This window comes from Myodes glareolus, chromosome 3 (assembly GCF_982192425.1).
Source record: "Myodes glareolus chromosome 3, mMyoGla1.1, whole genome shotgun sequence".
Lineage (NCBI taxonomy): Eukaryota > Metazoa > Chordata > Mammalia > Rodentia > Cricetidae > Myodes > Myodes glareolus.
Window position 1 is genome coordinate 35449753 of NC_142028.1, and position 22920 is coordinate 35472672.

At 48.3% G+C, this 22920-nt stretch overlaps 1 protein-coding gene across 2 annotated transcripts; it reads left to right on the forward strand.

Annotated features, from left to right (window-relative positions):
- The first annotated feature begins 2382 nt into the window (after positions 1–2382).
- On the forward strand, positions 2383–21690 carry Efcab12 (EF-hand calcium binding domain 12). 2 transcript variants are annotated; one of them, XM_085686913.2, is made up of 9 exons: positions 2383–3071; positions 7501–7952; positions 9043–9228; positions 14160–14316; positions 15767–15963; positions 16728–16941; positions 18371–18527; positions 20186–20242; positions 21203–21690. In XM_085686913.2, the coding sequence occupies exons 1-9, from the start codon at positions 2705–2707 to the stop codon at positions 21459–21461; spliced, it is 2046 nt and encodes a 681-aa protein (XP_085543039.2). In that variant the 5' UTR covers positions 2383–2704; the 3' UTR covers positions 21462–21690. The 2 variants fall into 2 exon arrangements, with proteins under 2 accessions (XP_085543039.2, XP_085543041.2); XM_085686915.2 differs by lacking the exons at positions 2383–3071; positions 7501–7952; positions 14160–14316 and having other exon boundaries at positions 9114–9228.
- The last annotated feature ends 1230 nt before the right edge of the window (positions 21691–22920 follow it).

Below are 22920 nucleotides of genomic sequence, written 5' to 3' on the forward strand. Positions count from 1 at the left end.
AGGATGTGAACATCTGTCATTTTGTGGTTCCATTGCAGCTCATTCCCTTAACCCTGGTCCTTTGTAAAACTTCATCTCCTCTCCCAGTTAAGAACGGGACCTTTTTATGTTTAATGCCATTTCCATAACAGATGGTGTAGTACCGTGGCTCTAACCTCTAAGCATTTGCCTTAGAAATCACTAAATGAAGTCCTAAATTATTAACTCTTAATTGCCAATTGCCATTCTAAGGTTTAGCTTGAAAATTGAATCAAATGAAGGCAAAGTAAACCAGCTGTCAGAAAGCTGTTTGTCGTAGGCTTGCGTGTGCCCAGGCAGATGTGCTACGATGCGGACTAATTGATTTTCCCCTCTGGTGAACAAGTGGCAGCTGTTAAAGAGGGATGCTGGGGCTGGAGCGCTGACTCAGCCATGACAGTAGTCAGGTTCAATTCCCAGCATCCCCACGAAGAAGCACAGGAAGGAGGGGATCTGTTGCCCTCCTCTGGCTCTGGGCACACAGGCAGTGTGCATACATACATGAAAATAAGGACACATAAAGTGTAAAGAGAGATGCAGTTTGACTGAAGAACAGGAAAGCTGGCCACACCTCCCCTTCCACTTCACAATAACCCATCACATCTTCACAGCAGCACAGAAAAGTACAGGGTCCTGTGCTGGGGAGAGAGGGGCAAAAAGATGAAAAGGCTCTGTGGAGACCTCCCAGGATGAGAGAGTGGTGCAGACAGCAATGGAAGAGAAGACAAGGGCTAAGTGTGACGACGGACACCCAGCACAAGCAGCTCAGAGTATGGAGAAACCTTGGTATTCCTGGGCCACAGCTAAGGTTGGGTGGTAGAGCAAAATTCCCAGAAGTGCTAGGAAGGAAGGCTGCAGGGCAAGGCCATTTAGAGGCCCCCTCCCTGGTCTCCTTGGAGGGGAGCTCTGCCTGGTTGGTTGCTGGGGTTCCAGGCCTGCCTCTCCCCTTTCAGCAGATAAGATCACCGGACTTCCATGCCTTTCCTCATATCTCAGAAACCCTGCTGCCTTGTTCTTGTGGCTTTGTAAGTTTAAAAGATGTGAGTGCCTCGGTTGTGTAGGGTTAGGAAGGTGTTACGTCTGGTGAAGGTGGGCCCCAGCACAGAACTTGTTCAAATGTTGGTCTTTGCTTTTTAGCATTAAGTTTAGAAATGACTTTTGGGGTCAGAAATGTAGTTTAACAGTTGTGTTTCCCTAGAGTGCACAAGGCCTAGGGCTCAGTGCCCAGCAGTGCAAAATAATTTTGTTATTTGATATGATCTTTCTGTGTAGACCAGACTGGTCTCCAACTCACAGAGACCCTCCTGTGTGTCTCATGCTTGGCCAAAATAAAATTGTAAGTGTTTTGTTAAGTGGGTTTTGTTTTGTTTTTAGAACATCTGCGGTGCTGTACAGTTGCTATCACTAGCTAATCCCAGGACCTTCCCATCACCCAAAAGGAAAGCCCATTCTAGTTAACAGCTAATCCTTTCTCCCCACTCATCCCTGGTTACCAGGAGCTGACTGACTGTAGACTGACCTATTCTGCCCATTCCATATAAATAAGAACCCTACAGTATGAGGCCTCTTAAGTCTGGCTTCTTTTCATTAACACGTGTCAGTACTTCATGTGTCTTTAAACGCACACCCCATATTTCATCTGTGGGTGGACATTACAAAGATTTATTATTAGGACTGGTTCCCAGTCTATGTTTCCCGCTTTGATTATTTATTTATTTATTTAGATTTTTCAAGATAGGGTTTCTCTATAGCTTTGGAGCCTATCCTAGAACTAGCTCCTGTAGTCCAGACTGGCCTCGAACTCACAGAGATCCACCTGCTCCTCCTGTATTAATTCTGCTGGAATTAAAGGCGTGCGCACCACTGCCCAGTTTTGATTTTTAAAGATAGGTTCTCACTGTGTACTTTCTTGGCTGGCCTGGAACTCGTCACGTCTAACACAAACTGGCCTCAAACTTTTGTCTACCCTCCTACCTGCTTCTGAGTGTTGGGATATAGACGTGTGCCGCCATAACTGTGGTTCCGGACCATAGCACCCAGTTGTAGCACCAAGTATGTCTTTCATTAGACCTTGACTGACAAGGGTTCTCAGCCCTTCGGGAGTGTGGGAGTGTAGCGTTCTTTTTAAATATGAAAAATAAAGCCTAAAGATCTGTCAGAAAACAGGAAAATATGGGAATTTTCACTTCAGTTTCAGGAGCCTCAGGAAGAATGGGGTATAGGTGTGATTCCTCACACAAGGCGCCAACCTGGGGCTAAGTCGTCTTTAACACTCCCAGCTTCCGGGTTTTCTCCAGCCTGCTTCCAGCACGTGGAAGCGCTCAGCCAATCGGCTCACAGCATCTGTAGTTATGACAACGGGGTTTACTCACTCAGCAACTTGGATTACCTTTTGCAAAACTTGAAACTGATAAGCACCAAATGACTAAACCTGGAGCCTGCTCCACAGCGCCATCTGCAGGAACCCTCTGACTCCCCGCGGCAGAGCCATTAGGAAAGGCTGTAAACCTCATTGTGCCGTCTCAGCTCTGCAAGAAGGGTTGCCAGGAGTTCTGGAGAAAGTCACAAACTCTTCCAGGATTCCCATGCCCGGACTTAGCTCGAGGAGCAGCCGAATCCCCTGACTTTGGAATCAGAGCCAGGGCTTTTGTACCTGGGACCCTGCATATTTCTGGGTTGAGCAACAATGCGTCCTATATTGAAGAAGAAACCTGGAGAAGTTGGCTGTCAGTCCCCAGCAAAGTCCTTGGCAAAGAACTGCAATTTGAAAGGTGGAGGACACAGACAGACGAGAAGAGATGAGGGACCGGTGGGCCTGAAGACAAGCCTCAGTAAGCCTCCTCTCAGCAAGCCTCCTCTCAACCCATGTAAATCTTCCAAGAGTAATGCTGATTCTCCTGGCCATCTTTTCCCGGCACATAGTCGGAGTCTGACAGAAACACTGGTCAAATACACTGAAAAGCAAAAAAGGGGAGCCAGGCTAGGGGAGCCCCAGAAAGCTGAGGTGAAAAGGCGCAGTCAGGTGACATTCAGCTTGACACCCACAGACTTTGGTAAGTGAGGGTACTTTTCATAGAGATATAGTGTCTGGGGGACCTGGTTAGATGGCACTGGAACCAGGGAACACCGACGACCCTGTAAACCATCGGAGTGGGATGTTTTCGGAGCAGCTGGATGCATGGCTGTGCTGGAATGGGGCGTCCTCAGAGCAGAAGTGAGTGGGAGAAAGTGGCTGTCCAGTGTAATGCGTTGATGCTTAGGAGTGAGCAGGACAACAGGAGCCTAGGATGGTGGCCAGAAAGGGAGGCAGCAGCTGAGAGATGTGAGTGTGCTTTCTGAGACCAGTTAGGACTCTCAGGCAGGTGCTCCTGGAAACACATTTGGGTCAGTGAATGGAGTCTTTTCCAGCATTTGGAGTCCACGGTGAAATTTTTTGTGTCCCTGGGAAAGTACAAACAGAAGCAAAGTCAGCCAGTGACAGTCATTGACGTCAGAGAGCACACTTGACCTGGGCAGGAGCTGGAACTCAGTACTTTCCCTTCCCAACCCGCCATCTCTTCTAATGACAAGATGGCAGCCTCAAGCTGTCACTGCAGGGACCACCTCCTGTGGGTGGTCACCGCCCTGAAGAGCACTAGGAAGAATGGGCAGTGAGCGTCTGGGATGGTGCCTGTCATCTTAGTCGCTGTTCTAGTGCTGAAGAGACACAGCTCGTAAGGCAGCTCTTAGAAAGGAAAGCATTTAATGGGGGCTGGCTAACAATTTCTTAGGCTTAGTCCCTTATCATCATGGTAGGGTGCATGGTGGCCGGCAGCCAAGATGCTGGAAAAGTAGCTGAGAGCCATACCCTGATGGACGAGCAGAGAGACTGGACCTAGTGTGGGCTTTTAAAACCTCAATGCCTCCCAGCAGGTGCAGCACAAGCCTTTAATCCCAGCATTCAGGAGGCAGAGGCAGGCAGATTTCCATGAGTCTGAGGCCAGCCTGGTCTACAGAGCTCCAGGACAGCCACGGCCACACGAAGAAACCCTTTCTCAAAACAAAACAAAAACCTCAAAGCTGGGCTGGAGAGATGGCTCAGTGGTTAAGAGCATTGCCTGCTCTTCCAAAGGTCCTGAGTTCAGTTCCCGGCAACCACATGGTGGCTCACAACCATCTGTAATGAGGTCTGGTGCCCTCTTCTGGCCTGCAGACATACACACAGACAGAATATTGTATACATAATAAATAAATAAATATAAAAAAAATAAAAAAAAAACAAAAAACCTCAAAGCCCACCTCTAGTGACCCATTTCCTCCAACAAGACCACACTTCTCAGTCCTTGGAAACATTTCCACTCCCTGGTGACTAAGTATTCAAAATATAGGAGCCTATGGGGGCCATTCTTAATTAAACCACCACGCCCATACTGTGAACAACAGGGTGGGAAGCCTCAAGGAACACAATGCGGTGCACAGCAACTTGATAAATGGAACCCAAGGGCCAGGCAAGGAGCAAAGAGATATGGCTGAACAGAAAGGAGCAATGTAAACAAGAGGATAATGTGGGTGGGAAACCACAAAGGGGAAGAGGGGCGAAAGCTTTAGGCCATGGCAGAAGGGGTGCTAACTCCAAGAGCACTATAAAGCCAGCCTTGGTGAGGAAAGCCTGCCATCCCAGCATCTGGGAAAGTGGGGCATCCTGGACTACCTGGTGAGACCCTGGCCCAAACCATGCTGTGGTGAGACTAAATGTGGGGACTGGAGGGAACCCAAGGGAGTGGGAAAGAAGAGCTGGGAAGATTGAAAAGTAAGTTAGAGATAATTAGGTGAAGGAGTCAGGGCGGGGGGGGGGCACATTTGTAACTTGAGAACCTGCTTGTTGGGGTTTCTGCCCTGCCCAGTTCCCACAGCCAGTAAATCCCAAAGAAAATCACACAGAGGTCTCCATAAGTTATAAACTGATTGGTCCATTAGCTCAGTCTTCTTATTAACTCTTATAACTTATATTAACCGATTATTCTTATCTGTGTTAGCCACATGGTTCAGTACCTTTTTCAGTGGGGCAATCACATTTTCCTTCTTCAGTGTCTGGGCAGGACTGTGGAAAGAGCTTCCTTCTTCCCAGAATACTCCTGTTCTCATTGCCCGGCTGCTACTTCCTGTCTGGTTGTCCCGCCTATACTTCCTGCCTGGCTACTGGCCAATCAGCGTTTATTTAAAACATAATTGACAGAATATAGAATTGTCCCACACCACTGGGCTGCCTGTGCCATGAGTCAGTCAGATCTATTGATACAAATACAGGCGAGGGGGCAGTGAGATTGCTCTGTATCCAATCCCTAGCACCAGGTTGAGGGGGTGGGGGTGGCATAAACCATTTAGAAATGAAAGTCTTGAGACATGAAGATCAAGTGACAGCTGGGTAACAGGAACTAGCTAAGAGCTTGATTCTGGGGCCTGAGAGATGATGCAGTGGTTAAGAGCACTTGCTCTTGCAGAGGACCCGAGTTCAGTTCCCAACACCCACGTGGAAGTTCACAACCAGTTATAACTCCAGTTCGAGGAATTTCAACACCTTCTTCTGGCCTCTGTTGGCCCTGCACACCTGCAGTACATATATATATGTTCACACAAAACATTCATACCCATAAATTGAAAAGAAATCCTAAAACAAAAGAACTTGTCTGTAGGGCTAATTAAGCTCTGTTAGTAATCAACCCGGGGACTTTGGGTCTCTTTGGGCTTTAGTGTCTCTATCTGAAAAATGTGGCCAGTCATAGCACCAACCCCATGTCTACATCTGTCATTCAGGAACTGTTTCCTAAGTTCCCATTACAGGTAAGCATATGGTGGAGCCAAGACTCCAGCAGAGAATAACGCAAACATAGACAAGGTCATGGTCTTTGTGGAGCTGTTTACTAGGAAAACAACCAAGGCATTTGCACCAGGATTCTCAAACAGGATGCCCCCCCCCTCGAGCAGTTATTAAATGAACTGAGCTGAGAGGGAATGTGGGGAGGTACTGCAAGCTGGAGATTCCAGGTTCCAGGCTCAGCTGGAGACTTTTTAAGTAAAATGTCCAACAGTGTGAGGACCACCAGTGCGCAGCTCTGAGTGCATGCAATGGTGTCTTAATTATTTTTCTATTGCCATGGTGAAACAGCATAACCAAGAGCAACTTGAGAAGGAAAAGGTTTATTCTATCTTATAGCTTATAGATCATCACTCCGGGAAATCAGGGCAGGAGCTGATGCAGAGGCCATGGAGGGGTGCTGCTTACTGTCTTGCTCCTTACAGCTTGCTCAGCCTGCTTTCTTATAGAACCCAGGACCACCAGCCCAGAGATAGCACCACCCACGGTGAACTGGGGCCCTCCCACAGACTTCCCCACAGGCCAGGTTCTAGAAAAGCATATGGCAGAAGGCAGGTTCTGTGAGACAGTTCTGACAGTCCGTTCTTGAAAAGAAGATGACTCGGCACCAGGATGTAACCATCTTCATGAACCACAGCAGAGGGTGTTTTGCCTGCATATGTGTCGGAGAACAATGTGTGTGCAGTGCTCTTAGGGGTCAAAAAAGGGTGACAGATCCTCTGGAACTGGAGTTACAGATGGTTGTGTGCTACCATGTAGGTCTGGGAACTGAACCTGATCCTCTGGAAGAGCAGACAGCGCTTTTAACCACTGAGCCATCTCTCCAACTCCCTAATTTTTTTCACACTTATTTATTTCAACAGGCATAGGACAGCTTGTGCCATGGTGCAGGTGTGGTCAAAGGACACTTTGTGGGAGTCTGTGTTCTCCTTCTACCATGTGGGTTCCAGGGATTGAACACAGGCTGTCCAACTTGGCAGCCAGCGCCTTTATTCACTGAGCAATCTCACCTACCCACCTGCCATGTCATTACGAGTTAGGGGTTTAGGGATGTAGAGCAGCGACACAGTACTTCTTCCGCAAGCATTAGGCCCTGGGTTCAAGTCTTAGCACCACTAAAACGAGAACTTGTATGTAGTGAACGTAGATGTGTATATGTATGTGTGCATAATAGATACATAGATAGCAGCACACTTATGTACAAATCAACTCTGATAAACACCTCCATCGCCTAATAAATTAGGTATCCATTATCCCCATCTTACAGAAGAAAGTGAGCTGCAGATTGCGCAGAAAGCAGGCCAGCTGCACTTAGACCCAAGCTCTCTGGATCAGATCTTTTGCTCCCAGCAGAGGGCGCTGTGGTGCCTAGATTGGTCAGACTGGGTCCGAGTCTTCAGAGCACAAGCAGAGTGTAGTCGGAGACAGTGAGAAGTCTTTGTTCCTTCTGTTGGCGTGCAGGTCACATTAGCTAACACTGTTTTCTTCAGCGTCGTGATACAGTGATAAAGCCAGGCAGGGACCAGACGCCCTGATACACAGCCAGCACCTACCACAGTTTCCCTTTCCCTGGCTCCTGTTAGTCCTCTTCCTAAAAGGAACTCACATGCAACCCTCTTCTTCCCAAGGGGCCTTCCCGTCTTACACCTCCATAGATGAGGACATCTTTGAAACTAGCCGCAGCCCCGTCTTCGATCCTGAGCTGGTCATTGCCCACTGCTTCAGGCAGTTAAAAGAGAAAAACTTCCGCCTGCCACAGAGCCGCAGGCGGATCATCATTGTGCCTGGGACAAAGGACCAGGTGCCAGCCCATGTCACAGTGCCTCCTCAAGCTCCCCCTCCACCTATACCAAGCTTCAAAGCTCTGGATATTGAAGACATCCAAGAGCCACCAGTGGACAGAAAGGTTTGGTTGAGCCAGAGGGCAAAGCTCCGGAGGCAGCTGGAGTCCTTTGGTGATGTCAAGACATGGCTGGAGAATAAGCCCAGCATCACACCATCAGAGGCCAAGGTTCTGCTCATGATTCGCCATGAGCAAAAAGCCTCCAAAGATATCTTCATTTCAGTCAGGAAACCCAAGGTGAGAAGCCCTGATGGCCAGAAGATGTTGAGGCTTTGGGAGTCTGTTGTCATTTTGCTTCCTTTTATTAGACAGGACAAGGTGGTTTGCCCCTTTTCTTCAAAGGAGCAAAAGCAAGTCCCCAAAGGAAGGTACATGAGTTATCTATTGCTGCACAGCAAATACTCCAGTGGGACTTAGAGAAATTCTATTATTGCAGACAGCTATGTCTGTGACTCTGGACTCTCAGTGCAATCTAGCTGGGAGGCTTTGTCTCTATATCATGAGACTGCGGACCTGAGGGCAGCTTCTGACTTGACCAGTCCAGGAAGACCGACTGCCGTTCTAAGCTTGTTCAAATGGCTACTGTGCAGAGGCTTCACTGCCTCCCTCAGGGACTCCCAGAGGCTGCAGACAAGCCCTCACAATAAGAAGGCTGACTGCTTCCAGAGTGAGCCTTCCGGAGCAGAGAGCGAGGGAGGCATAGTGCTGTTATGCCTTAGGCTCTGGTCTTGACATTGCACCATGTCAGAATGAGCTGCTGAGGACTGCCTGCACCATGGGATGGGAAAGGGATTCCATCTGGCAAGGGGACAGTCTGAGAACACGTGAAGAGTTTTATAAGCACCCCAGCTAGGGCACACTAGCAGTCGGTCTTGACCTGTCTGCTGGAGAGGACGTACTAACCAGGCCTTGTGGGCTAGTCTGAGGACACAACTGAGGTTAGGGTGAGGAGGGCCACCTTGTTGATGCCATTACCTGTAGGAGGAAGGGTCACTTGTCCTTCCTAGCCTCCCGGCTAGCTTAGACCTGAAATAACCACACAGAAACTGTATTTATTAAATTACTTGGAGTCACAGTTTGTACCCCAAGAAGCGAGGTTCAGTCGCCCATCCTCAATAGGTCAATTAAAGCAGCCTAATTAATGATAAAGAACATGATAAAGGAGATTTATTCAATGTAGCCACATTGAAAACAAGGACAAAGACATAACACATCCTCCCCTTCAGTCCCTCTTTGGGTTCTGAAGTGAGATTAAAGTTTAACTAGAGGGCTAGGAATATGTACATCTAAGCAGTCCAGTTATCTCCCTCACTCTTGCCTCTTTCAGAGCAAAGCTCCCAGACCTGTTCGTCAACCTATACCCCAACTGCGACTGCCCAAGCCCTCTATCCTGGCGGACTTGTACAGCTACCTGAGGAGCCGAAAGATCAAGATCCTGGAGGTATTTAGCAAGGCGGAGCGGGGTGAGAACCAGCGCATCTCCAGGGAGGAATTTATCATGGCTCTAAAGGCAGTAAGTATGAACCTCTCAGCTGGGCCTGGGGTGTGTCCTCCCTCCGTGAGGCTCTAGGGTCCTGAGGGGCGAACACAGGGCTCCACACGACCAGCCTTATACTTGCAGAGCCACACTGGAAAACATGGCACAACCACAGTCAGATTACAGCCTTAAAACCACCTCTGCACCAGGCTAACGGGAGAGATGGCTCTTGTGGAGGGCCCGGGCTCCGTTTCCAGCACCCACATAGCAGCTCACAATCACCTGTAACCCCACTTCCAGAGGATCTGATGCCCTCTTCTGACTTCTACGTGAACTGCATGCACATGGTGCACAAATACACACCCAAGCACACAGAAGACAAACAACAAAACCCTCCCCTCCGTGATGCCCCGGGGTGCAGCTCAGTGGTAGAGCCTGTGTTCAGCATGTACACGGCCCTATCATGGCATCACTAGTGCCAAGCAAAAGCCAATACCATACCTGGTGATAGAGAGATGGCTCAGTGGAATTCAGTTCCCAACACCCACATCAGGGGGCCCACAACCACTTGTAACTCTAGGACCCTCTTCTGATGCTTCTCTCTCCAGGGTGCATGTTTCCACTTTAATTAAGTAATCAAGACAATACCCCACAGGTATGCCCCAAGGCTACCTTAATCTAAACAACCCCTCACAAGTGTGTCTCCTAGACAATCTCACATCCTGTCACATTGACATTCAATATTAACCATCAAAACCATGTTCTTAAAAGCCATATGTGGTACATGGCTCCTCGACTGGACCAATTAGGGTAGAAATTTCTGTCATCTTTGAAAGTTCTGTTAGTGTAATACAGGATCTGGGCCCATGCGGTAACTCCAGCTTGTCTCTTTGGAAAAACAAAAATACACTTTTATTGAACACAGGCACCCTCATTCATCTATGCACAGCTATGGGAACTTTCATGTTACAATGGCAGAGGCCCTGTGACTCACAAAGCCTAAAATGTGTCTAGATTCTTCTAGAAAAAGCTTGCTGGCTTAGATGAATTAAATGTGTATGTTCAAATCAAGATGCCCTGTTGACGTTTATGCTGGGGAGTTAACACTCTTACGCTTCTCAGGATTCAGAAGGATCACTCTAGCAGGTGAAAGCTGACTAATAGGCTCTGAGTATAAGTGAAATAAACCAGCCCACATAGGTCTTTTTATCATGGCCCATTTATTCTTGGTATGCTCTCTCCAATGCTCTCCTGATGTTTCCCTTTCGATGTTCCTCCTCAATGTTCTTCCCATTCCACAGGGTTTCCAGTTTTTATACCCACAGTTAAACATTTTCTGGTAAATAACAATGATACCAAGCACGAATCCTGTTAGAGCTAACAGGATGGATAAAAGACTGACAAGGTAGGCACCTTATGTCTCAGAAGGGGCAAGGTTGCGAAGCTCCCCTGAAGATATCAGGAGGATAAGGATGGAGTTTAGCCCTGGGGTGCTGTATCCACTGGCACCCAGGTGAGAAGGAAGTTTTCCTCTGGGGCTGGTGTAGTGACCCAGACTTTTTTTCCTGTATATTTTAGGGGTAAAGATAGAAACAGTTAATTTTCTAGACTAAGACCTTATGTCAAGGGGGCTGGAGAGATGGCTCAGAGGTTAAGAGCACTGACTGTTCTTCCAGAGGTCCTGAGTTCAAATCCCAGCAACCACACGGAGGCTCACAAGCATCTATAGTGAGATCTGGTGCCCTCTTCCGGAGTGCAGGTACACATGCAGGCAGAACACTGAATACATAATAAATAAATCTTCTTTAAAAAAAAAGACTTTATGGCAAATGAAAGGTGAAGGTAAGTACAGAATATTAATAGTTTGTTAGGGGAGAGCAGAGACCAGTAGGCGATACTCTCCTGAGTTGGCTGCCAGAGAATTTAAGGCCACTTAGGCCTGTTTATCAGTAAGACAGACATACTGTCTCTCTGCTCAGGGTTCCTTTCTTTTTTAAAAAAAATATATATTTATTTATTATGTATACAGTGTTCTACCTGCATGTGTGCCTATACACCAGAAGAGGGCACCAGTTCTCATTACAGATGGTTGTAATGTGGTTGCTGAGAATTGAACTCAGGACCTCTGGAAGAGCAGGCAATGCTCTTAACCTCTGAGTCATCTCTCCAGCTCCCTCAGGGCTTCTTTCTTGTCAGTGAGTTCTATCAATAAGGATAATCGTGGCAGACTAGCTTTATGTAGATTTGACTACAAACAAAGGTTTGGCTAAGTGATGCTTTCACACCAGAGCCTCACGGTGTGGGGTAAGGTATACAGTTGCCAATACAGGAAAAGTCCAGTTTAAAGAGTGATTTAAATACTGCTGGGATATTTTGGGATTAATCCCACTATGGAAGGGAGAAATGTTATGCTTTCACGAGATTTTTAGAGAACTGTCAGTGACTATCCAAAAGACAGGTGTTCCCGAAGCTTTGCAAATCGGGTTCCCCATAAGTGGTACACTTGTGGGTTTGTCTGTGCATCTGTCAGCTGTACATTTACTGTATAATACTTGTGGCTCACATCAATGCCCTTAAAAAGCAGACATTGTTACATTTTATTTTTTATTGTTTTTGTTTGTTTGTTTTTGAGACAGGGTTTTTCTGTAGCTTTGGAGACTGTCCCAGAACTCACTCTGTAGACAAGGCTGGCCTCAAAATCAGAGATCCATCTGCCTCTGCCTCCTGAGTGCTGGGATTAAAGGCATGCGCCACCACAACCCAGCACCTATATCTTTTTTAATTGATTTATTCACATGTATTTCCTGCCTATGACCTTCTGCCTATGTATTTGCACCATATGGATGCAGTGACCTCAAAGGCCAGAAGAGGGCATCAGATCCCCTAGAACTGGAGTTACGGATGGTTGTGAGCCACCACATAGGAGCTAGGAACTGAACTGAGGTCCTCTGCAAGAGCAGTGAGCGCTCTTAACTGCTGCCATCTCTCCTGCCCTCTTTTAAATTTTATTCATTTATTTGTTTGCTTGTTTTGGGTTTCTCTGTGTAACAGCCCTGGCTGTTCTGGAATTCACTCTGTAGACCAGGCTGGCCTCTTAACTCACAGAGATTCATCTGCCTCTTCCTCCCAAGTACCGGTATTAAAGGTGTTTGTTACCACTGGCCAGATCTCATTTTTTTTTCTTATTTTTGATTATGTGTATGTATGTGTCTGTGTGAGAACATGTGCACATGTGTGCTGGTGCCTGCAGAAGCCAAAAGAGGGCATCAGGTCCTTGAAGCTGAAGTTACAGATGTCTATGAACAGCCAGGTGTGGATATTAGGAGCCAAACCCAAGCCCTCTGCAAGAGCAGCACATTCTTAACTGCTGAGCTATTTCTCTAGGCCTCCTTTGGTCTCTCCAGCGGGGGCGTGAACTCAGCACCTTGCATATCCTAGCAAGCTTGCTACTACTGAACAATATATCCTGACTTACAGTTTCAATTAACCATTTTTATGAAATATAATTATATGAACATCCAAAACATGTTTTAAAAATAAATGTCTTCAACTACCAAAACAAAAAATTTAGTCTAAATATTAAATCCTGGGCTGGGAGAGATGACTTAGCAGTTAAGACCATTTACTGCTCTTTCAAAGGACCGAGGTTTGGTTTCCAACACCCACACGACAGCTCACAATCCCCTGTAACTCCGGTTCCAGGTATGCGATGCCCTTACCGAACCTCTCTGGACACTGGGCATGCATATGGCGCACTTACACACACACAGGCAAAACATTCTAAACATAAAATAAATAATTTTTTTCAAGGCAGGGTTTCTCTGTGTAGCCCTGGCTGTCCTGGAACTCAATGTAGCCCAGGCTAGCCTTGAACTCACAGAGATCTTCCTGTCTCTGTCTCGCAAATGCTGGATTAAATGTATGAGCCATCACACCTGGCTAATCTTTTTTAAAATGTTTAAATATGAAGTCCTTTAGCACTAGGACAGTTCTGAGCTGGACCAAGGACAGTTCAGCAATGACTAACTATTGTCTAAAGAGAATAAGAGACAAAATTATACTCACAAATATGTTTCCTTTCAAACTTTTCTTTCTGAACATTTGGTGTTTCTGGTAAGCACTGCAAACCTCCAGAGTTGTCTATTGCCCTTTGTATTAGTCAGGGTTCTCTAGAGAAACAGAACTGAGCAATGTATACGTATGTACGGTATCTGTTAGAACAGCTTACAGGTTATGGTCCGACTATTCCAACAGTCTTCTGATGGAAGTTCCAAGAATCCAGTGGTTGTTAAGTCCACAAGGCTGGGTGTCTTAGCTGGTCTTCAGGGTATGCCAGAATTCCAAAGGAAGAAGCAGCCTCAAATGTCAGTGAAGGAATAAACCTGCCAGTGAGAGCAAGGGAAAGCAGGCAGAGAGAGAGCAAGCTTCCTTCTTCCATGTCCTTTATATAGGCTGTCAGGGAAAGTGTGGTCCAGATTAAAGGTCTGGATTAGTTGTGTATCTTCCCACGTCAAATGATTTAATTAATAAAAATCCCTCATGGGTGTGCCCAGCCACTTGGGGTAAACCGAAGTTAATTCCAGATGTCGTCAAGTTGACAACCAAGAATAGCCATCACATCCTCAAATAAAAAGATGTATAGGTTTCTGATACTTCGGTCGGGACAGGCATACTTGTTCCCCATGGAGAAAGACGGATTATGACTTTTATCCTATCTACTATGTTAATCAACTAAAAAAGACTTTGTAAAAATGGAGGTCTCTCTGGCCTGGATGTTAAAGGAGTTTTTGAGGCAGAAGGAGGGAACTGCCTGGGCAAAAACAGGGCGTGATAAATTGCAGAGTACACTTGGGGACCTGGAAAGGGTTCTGCACTCCTGCGGCAGCGAGGAGTTGGAGGTTGAACTGGTTGGCCAAGCCTGTCGGTAAGGGTGAGGTGGGCCTCAGTGCGCTCTTGTGCCTCCGCAGATCGGAGTTCCTCTGAAGAGCCAGGAGCTGGAGGACATCGTCATCTACCTCGGCTCTCTCGGGAGGCAGAACGCCATCACCACCGATGCCCTGGCCAACACCTACAAGCAGTGGTCACTGTCCCAGCAGAAAAGTACCATACCCACTGCCAGGGAGTGTACGTGTCCTCTCTGCCCTCAGAGTCAGGCTGGCTCTCCCCAGCATTTACATCCTCAAGTGGCCCATCCTCCTCTGGCTTGCCATAGGTTTGCCAAGCTTTGTCAATGAGGAAGCAGATATTTTCTCAAGGACCTAGCCTCTGTCCTTAGAGGGACATGAATGATTGATTTAAAACAAAACAGGTTTGGGAATGCAGAGCAGTTAGCAGAGTGCTTGTCTAGCATGTTCAAAGCCCTGGATTCCGTCCCCAGCACTGCATACACCAAGCATGGTGGTACACACCCACAATCTAGCAGTCGGGTAGAGTGGGAGAATCAGAAGTTCAAGGTCATCCTTGGCTATGTAGAGCGTTTGAGGTCAGTGTGCAATGCAGGAGCCCTTATCTGAGAAAGAAAAGGAACAAAAAGGGAAGGTTAACTAAAATGTCTTCTTTGGAAACTGAACGAAGACTTTTGGAGTTAGCTGGTTTGGGCTTGCTTTCTGTCATCACGGATGTTGTAAGCAGGGATGCTGTGTTCGTTTCGTTCACCCTCATGTGCTTGTGGACTACATCTGTCCAAAAGCAGCAAGAGGCAAATGAGAAAGGACTCTCTAATATGTGGGCCATGAATTTACAACACATGCCTGTATCTTTTTGCTCATTTTGTGACATAGTCTCTCTACACAACTCTGACTGGCCTGGAACTCACTCTAGATCAGGCTGGCCTCGAACTCACAGAGATCTGCCTGCCTCTGCCTCCCAAATGCCGGGATGCAGGTGTATGCCACCATGCCTGGTTTTTATGTGGTGCTGGTGCTGAACTCAGGGATTAGTGCATTAGGCAAGCACTTTACCAACTAATTGATACCCCCCGGGTCCACTTTTTTTTTAGTTTATTATTGTTGGACAGAGGCAGGGGAACCACTGGTAACTGCAGCGCTCCACAGATTCCAGCAGGTCTTTGTGGTCCAGGGAAATGAGTCTGTCTTCAGAGTGTGTTCCCTGGGAAGACAGGATCATGAGTTGATCTTGTTTACATTTTGTTGTTGTTGTTGCTTTTGTTTTTGGAGACAGGTTTTTCCCTGTGTCACAGTCTTAGCTGTCCTAGAACTCACTTTGTAGACCAGGCTCGCATTAAACTCACTGAGATCTGCCTGCCTCTGCCTCCCCAGTGCTGGGATTAAAGGCGTGCCCCATCATGCCTGGCTACCATGATATGAGGGTTTGCCACTTGGTAGGAACAAGGTGGCAGAGTATGAGTGAGAGAGGAGCAGGAAGGGGTGTGGGGTAGTCAGATGGGGGACTTCATAGCAATGGAGGGGACAAATTCACAGTGCCCTTCAGATGGGCACTGGCTGGACATATGGGAAGGGGGCAGAAGAGCTTGCTGGCGTCTGCTCAATGGCATTAGGTTGAGTTCCACAGCTGGGTACCCTCTTAGTCCTTCCATCTTTCCTTCCGATTCTAGATTGCAGTTTGACTAGGAAGAGAGCATCCCTGAAGCGTCACCCCCAAAAGCAGCAGGCTGTCACAGCCCCACAGCCCCCCAAGATGGACCTGCTAAAGGTGCCCGAGGTTGATACAAAGATGGAGGGGCGGCCCATGACAGATGAGGACATGGAAGATGTGGGCAAGCGGTACCGAGAGAGGCGGAGGCAGAACAAGGTACTTCTTTAGCACAGGCTTGGGGGGCTGGGCTGTGGCACTGACTGAGGTGAGGGTCTCATCTCCCCTCAGCCCTTGTCTGTCATCTGTGCAGTATGCAGCGGGGTGTAGTGAAACACCCCAATAATCCTAGTACCAAGGAGGTCCAGTCAAAGGATTATGAGTTTGAGACCAGCCTGGACTACATTAAAAAAAAAATCCAAATGAGATACATGCCTTTAATCCCAGTACTTGGGAGGCAGAGGCAGGCAGATCTTTGTGAGTTTGAGGTCAGCCTGGTCTACACAGTGAGTTCCAGGCCAGCTAGAGCCACATATTGAGAATCTGTCAAAACAAACAAACAAACAAAAAAACGAAAAAAACAAGCAAAAGTGGCTTCTACCACACACACACAAGTGGCTAGACCTGATTTAGAGTCCCCAGAGACTCATGCTATTTTTCAACAGGACACTTCTGGGGCACTACTGCTACTGTGCCCTTTTGCAGCTATTAGTCACATGGGCACATCCGGTAAGGTGTGAGACAGCATTCCCAGGACTCCGGTGCCAAGTGCTCAGAGCCCCTCAGGGGTTACCTCAGAGGGGTAACCTTGACCTTTAAGCTGCTGCCTTTGAATCTGGGCTGCAGCCTCACTACACACAATTGTTCTTCACGGAGGTGGGGGGTGGGGGTGCTCTCAGAGGGAGGTAGAGAAAGTGCTGCTGCCCTGCAGCCAGGATGAAGGTCACAGAGACACAGACGGAACACCCTCTGCTCTCCTGCAGCTTTGTCTTCCCTCCATCCAATATGTGGAGAGATGCCGCCTGGTTCGATCTGGGATGAAGCCCTTTGATGATCACTGCCTACCATCTACCATTTCTGGGGAGATGGAGGAGCTGATTGACGTGGCCCGCAGGGATGCCTTCCTGGTCTACCTGCAGTGCTGGGAACTCTGTGAGTCCTATGGTCTCCCGCTGACTGAGGACATCCTCATGAGAGGTAGGCACTTGCTCTGAGGGAGAGCTTGAGATAATGTAGAGTTGGCCTGACACTGGCTTCCCCATACACGCCAAGCCACTGTGGCCTTTGGTGGAAACCCTGGGGAGGAGGAGGGAAGGCAGATGGCCTGACTGCTAGGTCTGAGATGCAGACTCTGAAACAAATGGGCTCCTTAGGTGAGATGCGGTTGTGGGAGGATTTGGGTTCTGGAGCTCTGCCTCCACATGCTTGTACCCATCTATCCACATGCACCCATATGAACATGTAGACACACACAAAACCACACACACAAGACAAACTCAAAACCATGAGAAAACCACCATCAAAATAGTTATCAAAGGCCAGGCAGGCGGTGATGGTGCACACCTTTAATCCCAGTACTCAGGATGCAGAAGCAGGTGGATGGATCTCTGAGAGTTCAAGGCCAGCCTGGTTTACAGAGCAAGTTCCAGGATGGCCAAAGCTACACAGAGAAACCCTGTCTTGAAAAACTAAGAAAAAAAAAAGTTAACAAAGTAGTTCTAAGGTTTGGGAATGGAGCTTAGTCGTAGTTTAGTAGTAGATTAGTGGTAGATTGCTTGCTTATCAAGCACCACCCCACCCCCACACACACATACTCAAACACACACATTCATGCAAGTACACATACACGTAAGTAGGTCTAATTAACCTAGTGAAGTCTGGTTGAATCTTCCTGCCTCCAACCTAGGCTTGCTAAGTAATACCACACTAATTTGCTGTTACAGACTGGTTTCACTCTGTCCCCTGGTGAGCAGGGTTGTCTAAGGTCCCTTCTGACACTGAACTGAACTGTATCATTACAGGGAGCTGTGGGAGAGAGTTCAGGGGAACTCTATACCCTATTGTTTTGCAATTTCCAATGAACCTACAAACATCCAAAAATAAAAAGTTGGGCTGGCAAGATAGCCTAGAAGGCAAAGGCCTCTGATGGCAAGCCTCATGACCCAGGTCCAGTTCTTGGGACTCATTTAGTGGGAAGAGAAAGCCAGCACCTCCAACCCCACAAGTTGTCCTCTGACCTCCACATGTGTACAGTGGTTCTCTCTCTCTCTCCCTCTCTTTCTCTCGATCTCTCTCCTCTCTCTCATAGATACATACACACAGAGAGAGTAAATAAATAAATGTATGTAATGTTACAAAGCTGAGAGCCAGAGAGATGGCTCAGTGGGTAAAGGCACTTGTCACCAAGCCTCATGGCCTAAGTTCAGTACCCAGACTCCACAGAAATGGAGAGAGAGCAGACTCCCACATGTGCACTTTGCCTCTCTACTTGCCTAGCCATCTTGATGGCTCAGAAAAAATAATCTTTAAATAGAAGTGTGAATTTTTTTTTTTTTTAGTCATTCCCATGTGACCCTAAAGTAGGCAACCTTGGCTAATGGGCCCGCTGTCTTCCTTGCCGCCACAGCGCTACTGTATCCAGGAGACAAGATAATTACTCTGAAAGAAGAAGTCCGCCCGATCCGGCAGCCTGGAGGCTATTATATAGACGAGAGGATTGTTCACAGCCTGGCTGGATTTGGGTCCCGGGGCCTCCACAAGCTCGGCGCCAAGAAGACAGACAAGCTGAGTTTCAGGCTGTCCCTTCAGCTGCAGGGCTAGGACACTGGCACGCATGTGGTGTCGTGTTGTGTCCGTATCTGTGCCTCTCTCTAGTCGCCTCTGCCTCGCCAGTCCCAAATGTCACCCTTAGTGCATGTCTTAGGACCACAGGCTTATCCACTCACAGGGTCAGTGGAAAAGACCGAAAGGGGGTACTTAGCCTACCCTGTGGCAGAAGCTGAAGGACTCTGCCTAGGACAGGGATTAATTCCTTCCCTGCGCTGCCACCCTGTGGCAGGCACACTCCAACAAGAGATAGGCTGGTAGCCCTGGGGTGGGGTGGGGGGAAGGCTGCCCTGACTCTTAGACTAGCCTGAGTTCTCTGAAATTAACTTCCTTTGAAGTGAGCCCAAGTCAGGTCCCCCTCCGCTACCATCAGATGTGGACTAAGCAGGGGGAAACTACTGTGGCTAACGTCAGTGGTGCCTGCAGAGAGGAGAATGAGATGGCACCCTGCAGAGGGATGGGGTGGTATGGCAGAATGCCTGGGGCACGCTGCAGTGCTTTAGAGTGGACATCGGACAGGCTTCCAGTCAATAGCTGGGTTACTGCGCCCTGAGCCCTAGCATCTTCGTGTACAAAGTGGATGGAGACTATGGGGGCCAGACAAGGGCCTAGAAGACGCTGCACTTCTAGTGGTTTTTTTGTTGTTGTTGTTGGGTTGCTTTTTTTTTAATACTGGGGCAGTCTAGGCCCACGACAGTTGTGGCCTGCAAAGTGGTGAGTGTGACCCAGGCTGGCAGTAGCTTAGAGAGCCTCTGAGATGTCCCTTCTAGCCTGTGGCTGACTGTCACCAATTCCCAAACCGTGAATCCAGGAAGTGGGTGGCTACCCAGGAAAGAGATTTTTAGTTGTGTTTGGCCAGTCACAGGTATAAAAGAGAAAGAGTGGTCCTCACTAAAGGAGAGACATTGGCTCTCTCTCACCTCGAGGGAGTAGACTGTAAAAGATTCCGAGGCCAGGCACGAGCTGTAGAGAGTATACAAGGCACAGAATTCAATCCTTTGCATCAGAAGAAAAAAAAACCCCAGAGATTCTGAGGCCAGAAGTGGGCTTGGGAAGGAATCGGTGATCAGTTAGCGATGCACGCTGGGCTGAGGTATGGAGGCTGAGTCTCTACCATGCTTGTCTCACTAAGCTTGGCCTCTGGAAGGGGAAGCAGGAGTCGGGCTTTAGCGTCTATCAGTCGCTGAACATATCAACTATTTCGGAGGCCTCCCTCCCACAGATGAAAAGGTCAAGGTTTTCCACCCTCCGCCAACCTGGCTATGCCCAGTGACTTGGTGTATGGAGACATGGCTAGGGCCTCACCAGAAAACAAAGATGTTCAGCGCTTTGGTCTGAGACTTAGAAATGCACCCCTTATTGGCCCCCGTCTGCTCCCCAAAGCCCACTTTTCCTGAAGTTTCTTTTTTTGTTTGTTTGTTTTTTGTTTCAAGACAGGGTTTCTCTGTGTAGCTCTGATTGTCCTGGAACTCACTCTGTAGACCAGGCTGGCCTCGAACTCAGAGATCCGTCTGCCTCTTCCTCCCAAGTGCTGGGATTAAAGGTGTGTGCGCCACCATTGTCCAGCTCCTGGAGTTTCTCTCTCCTAATAATGCCTCTCTCTATTCCCCACTAGGAAAACATCAAAGAAACTCAAGAAAATGCACTTCCAGGAGTTCGAGGAATTTACGGGGTTTGTAGTGGTCCTGTGTGTCTGCTAGGAGGGCAGGGGTGAAGAGGAGAGGGCTGGCTGGCCGCCCCTCCCACCAGAGGCAGCTATGAGACCTGTGCACATCGGACGAGGTCCTGCACATCCTAGGACTGTTGCGGGGCTCCATGCCCAGGGCCTAAGGGGCATCAGAAGAGCATTCAGAGAGTGTCAGGCAGGACTGCGCTGGGGCCTTCTATGAGTGAACTCATCTATGTTGTCACCAACAAGCCTGAGTTGTTCTGGATGTCCCAGTTATAGGAGAGGATACCGACACACAACCCCACATGTGAAGCTGAACCCAGCGAGGCTGCCTCCTGAGGCTAGATTCCAGACATGATAGCCAAATGCTTCCAGCTGGGGCTGGGTGTAGCTTAGCAGCTGGGCACTAGCCTAGAGCATGTGAGGCCCTGGGTTTTATGCCCAGCACTGCACAGGACAGGTGAGGTGAAGGGATTGGGTGGGGGAGGGGAGGGAAATCCTCTAGAGCAGTGGTTCTCAGCTTGTGGGCTGTGACCCCTTAGGGGCTTGAACGACTCTTTCACAGGGTCACCTAAGAACATTGGAAAACACAGATACTTACATTATGATTCACAAGAGTAGCAAAATTTTAGTTACGAAGTAGCAACAAAAATAATTTGATGGTTGGGGGTCACCACAAGATGAGGAACTGTATTAAAGGGTTGCAGCCTTAGGAAGGTTGAGAATCACTGATCTAGCGCAAGAACCACGCACATTAAGAAGCAATGACTGGGGCCTGAACTTAGCCACTCACTGGATGTGTGACCTTGACCTCTAGACCTCTGGGTCCTCACTGCGAGGAGACCTGAGGTGTGCAGTGCTTTCCACACTGCAGAGGACACTCACAGCCCATGTGATCTGCTGAGAAGGAGCCCTGCCTGGTCTCTGTCGCAGCCACCTTCCCTGTGTCTTTTCCTTTTCCAGGAAGCTGAAGGCCAAGAGGATCAGTGGTCCCTCATACACCCACCCCAATAACTTCTGGCCTGGTCACCTTCTGGAAAAGCTGCGGTTCTACCTGCCCACTGTGGCCAGGGACCAGAGCCAGGCAATCTTCAGCTGTGTGGAACGTACGCCTCATGCTTACCCGGCCACCTACCACTCTAAAGACTGGTGGCCCATGAAAGACTGGGCTTATATGACGCATGCTTATTACGATGCAAACAAGGTGTACTCCATCAACTAGAGCGGCCTGGGGGCTGCTGGACCAGAAGATGTGCAGCCAGGGGCCCACAGCTGCAGACATGAGAGATCAAAGAGCCATACAAAAGAAACATTCCCAGGGACGGTCTGGAGCTGTGTCCCTTGATACCAGTGTCCAGTGCCTGGGAGTGTGGATGTGTCCAGGTACACACATGCTGTTTGCTAAACTGTCATGACCTCTGCCCTTCTGAAATAAACTGAGTTAGTGCTGACCTGTAGCCTAGCTGAACTATTTCCAACTAAAGGGCTGGGAAACTTGAAGGTGTATGTAAGACACAGATTCCCCAGGACACCTCCCACCTCTCATCCTGGGACATTAGTGCCCACAGGGATGCAACAGATGGAGTGTCCTCTGCAAAATGAGGTAGCAGCAGCTCTCACCTCCCCATGAGATCGAGGCCCCTAAACCCTGTGGGTCTTCAGAAGTCAGAGCCATACTCTGGCTCATGGGCCTTCCCTACGATTCACTCACTAGACTTTCCCTTTGTGAAACGTACTTTGTAAGCGGCCATCAGCTATGCACTCCCATGTTCCAAGGGCCACTGACTTCAGCAGCCTGTAGGATAAGCAGCCCTTGGAAAGGGCGGGCGAGCCACCGGCACAGGAGAGCTCCAGTCCCACCCTGCTTCTTGCTAGCTGGCCGTCTCAGACAAGACACTTGACTTCTCTGGGTCTCTGCTCCCCTTTCCAGACAGCACCTCAAAGTGAGTGGTCCACATTCCCGTACTCATCCCGTCTCACTTTCTGTCGAGGCCAAACATCCAATCTAGCATCTGTCACCATCTCCTGTCAAGATCGCCAGTGATATCTGTTCTGTTATACAATCAAGGTTGTTTTAACTTTTTTTTTTAAAAAAAAGATTTATTCTTGACGGGTGGTGGTGGTGGTGCATGCCTTTAATCCCAGCACTCAGGAGGCAGAGGCAGGTAGATCTCTGTGAGTTTGAGGTCAGCCTGATCTATAAGAACTAGTTCCAGGACAGGCTCCAAAACTACAGAGAAACCCTGTCTTGAAACACCAATAAATAAATAAATAAGTAAATAAAAAATAAATAAATATTATTCTTCCAGGCAGTGGTGATGCAGGCCTTTACTCCCAGTACTCAGGAGGCAGAGACAGACAGATCTCTGAGTTCAAGGCCAGCCTGGTCTACAGAGTGTGTTCCAGGACAGCCAGGGCTACACAGAGAAACATTTATTCTATGTGCTTGAATGTTTTGACTGTACATATGTGTATGTGCACATACATGTAGTGCTTACAGAAGAGGGCACTAGATCCCCCGGGATTGGAGTTACAAGTTTGTGAGGCAACACATAGGTGCTGGGAACTGAACCCGTGTCCTCTGCAAGAGCAGCCAGTGCTCTTAGCCACCGAGCCATCTCTCCAGTCCTTGGTTTGGTTTTCTATACTCCTAAAATTAGATTTTTCACAGTGCTCTGAAA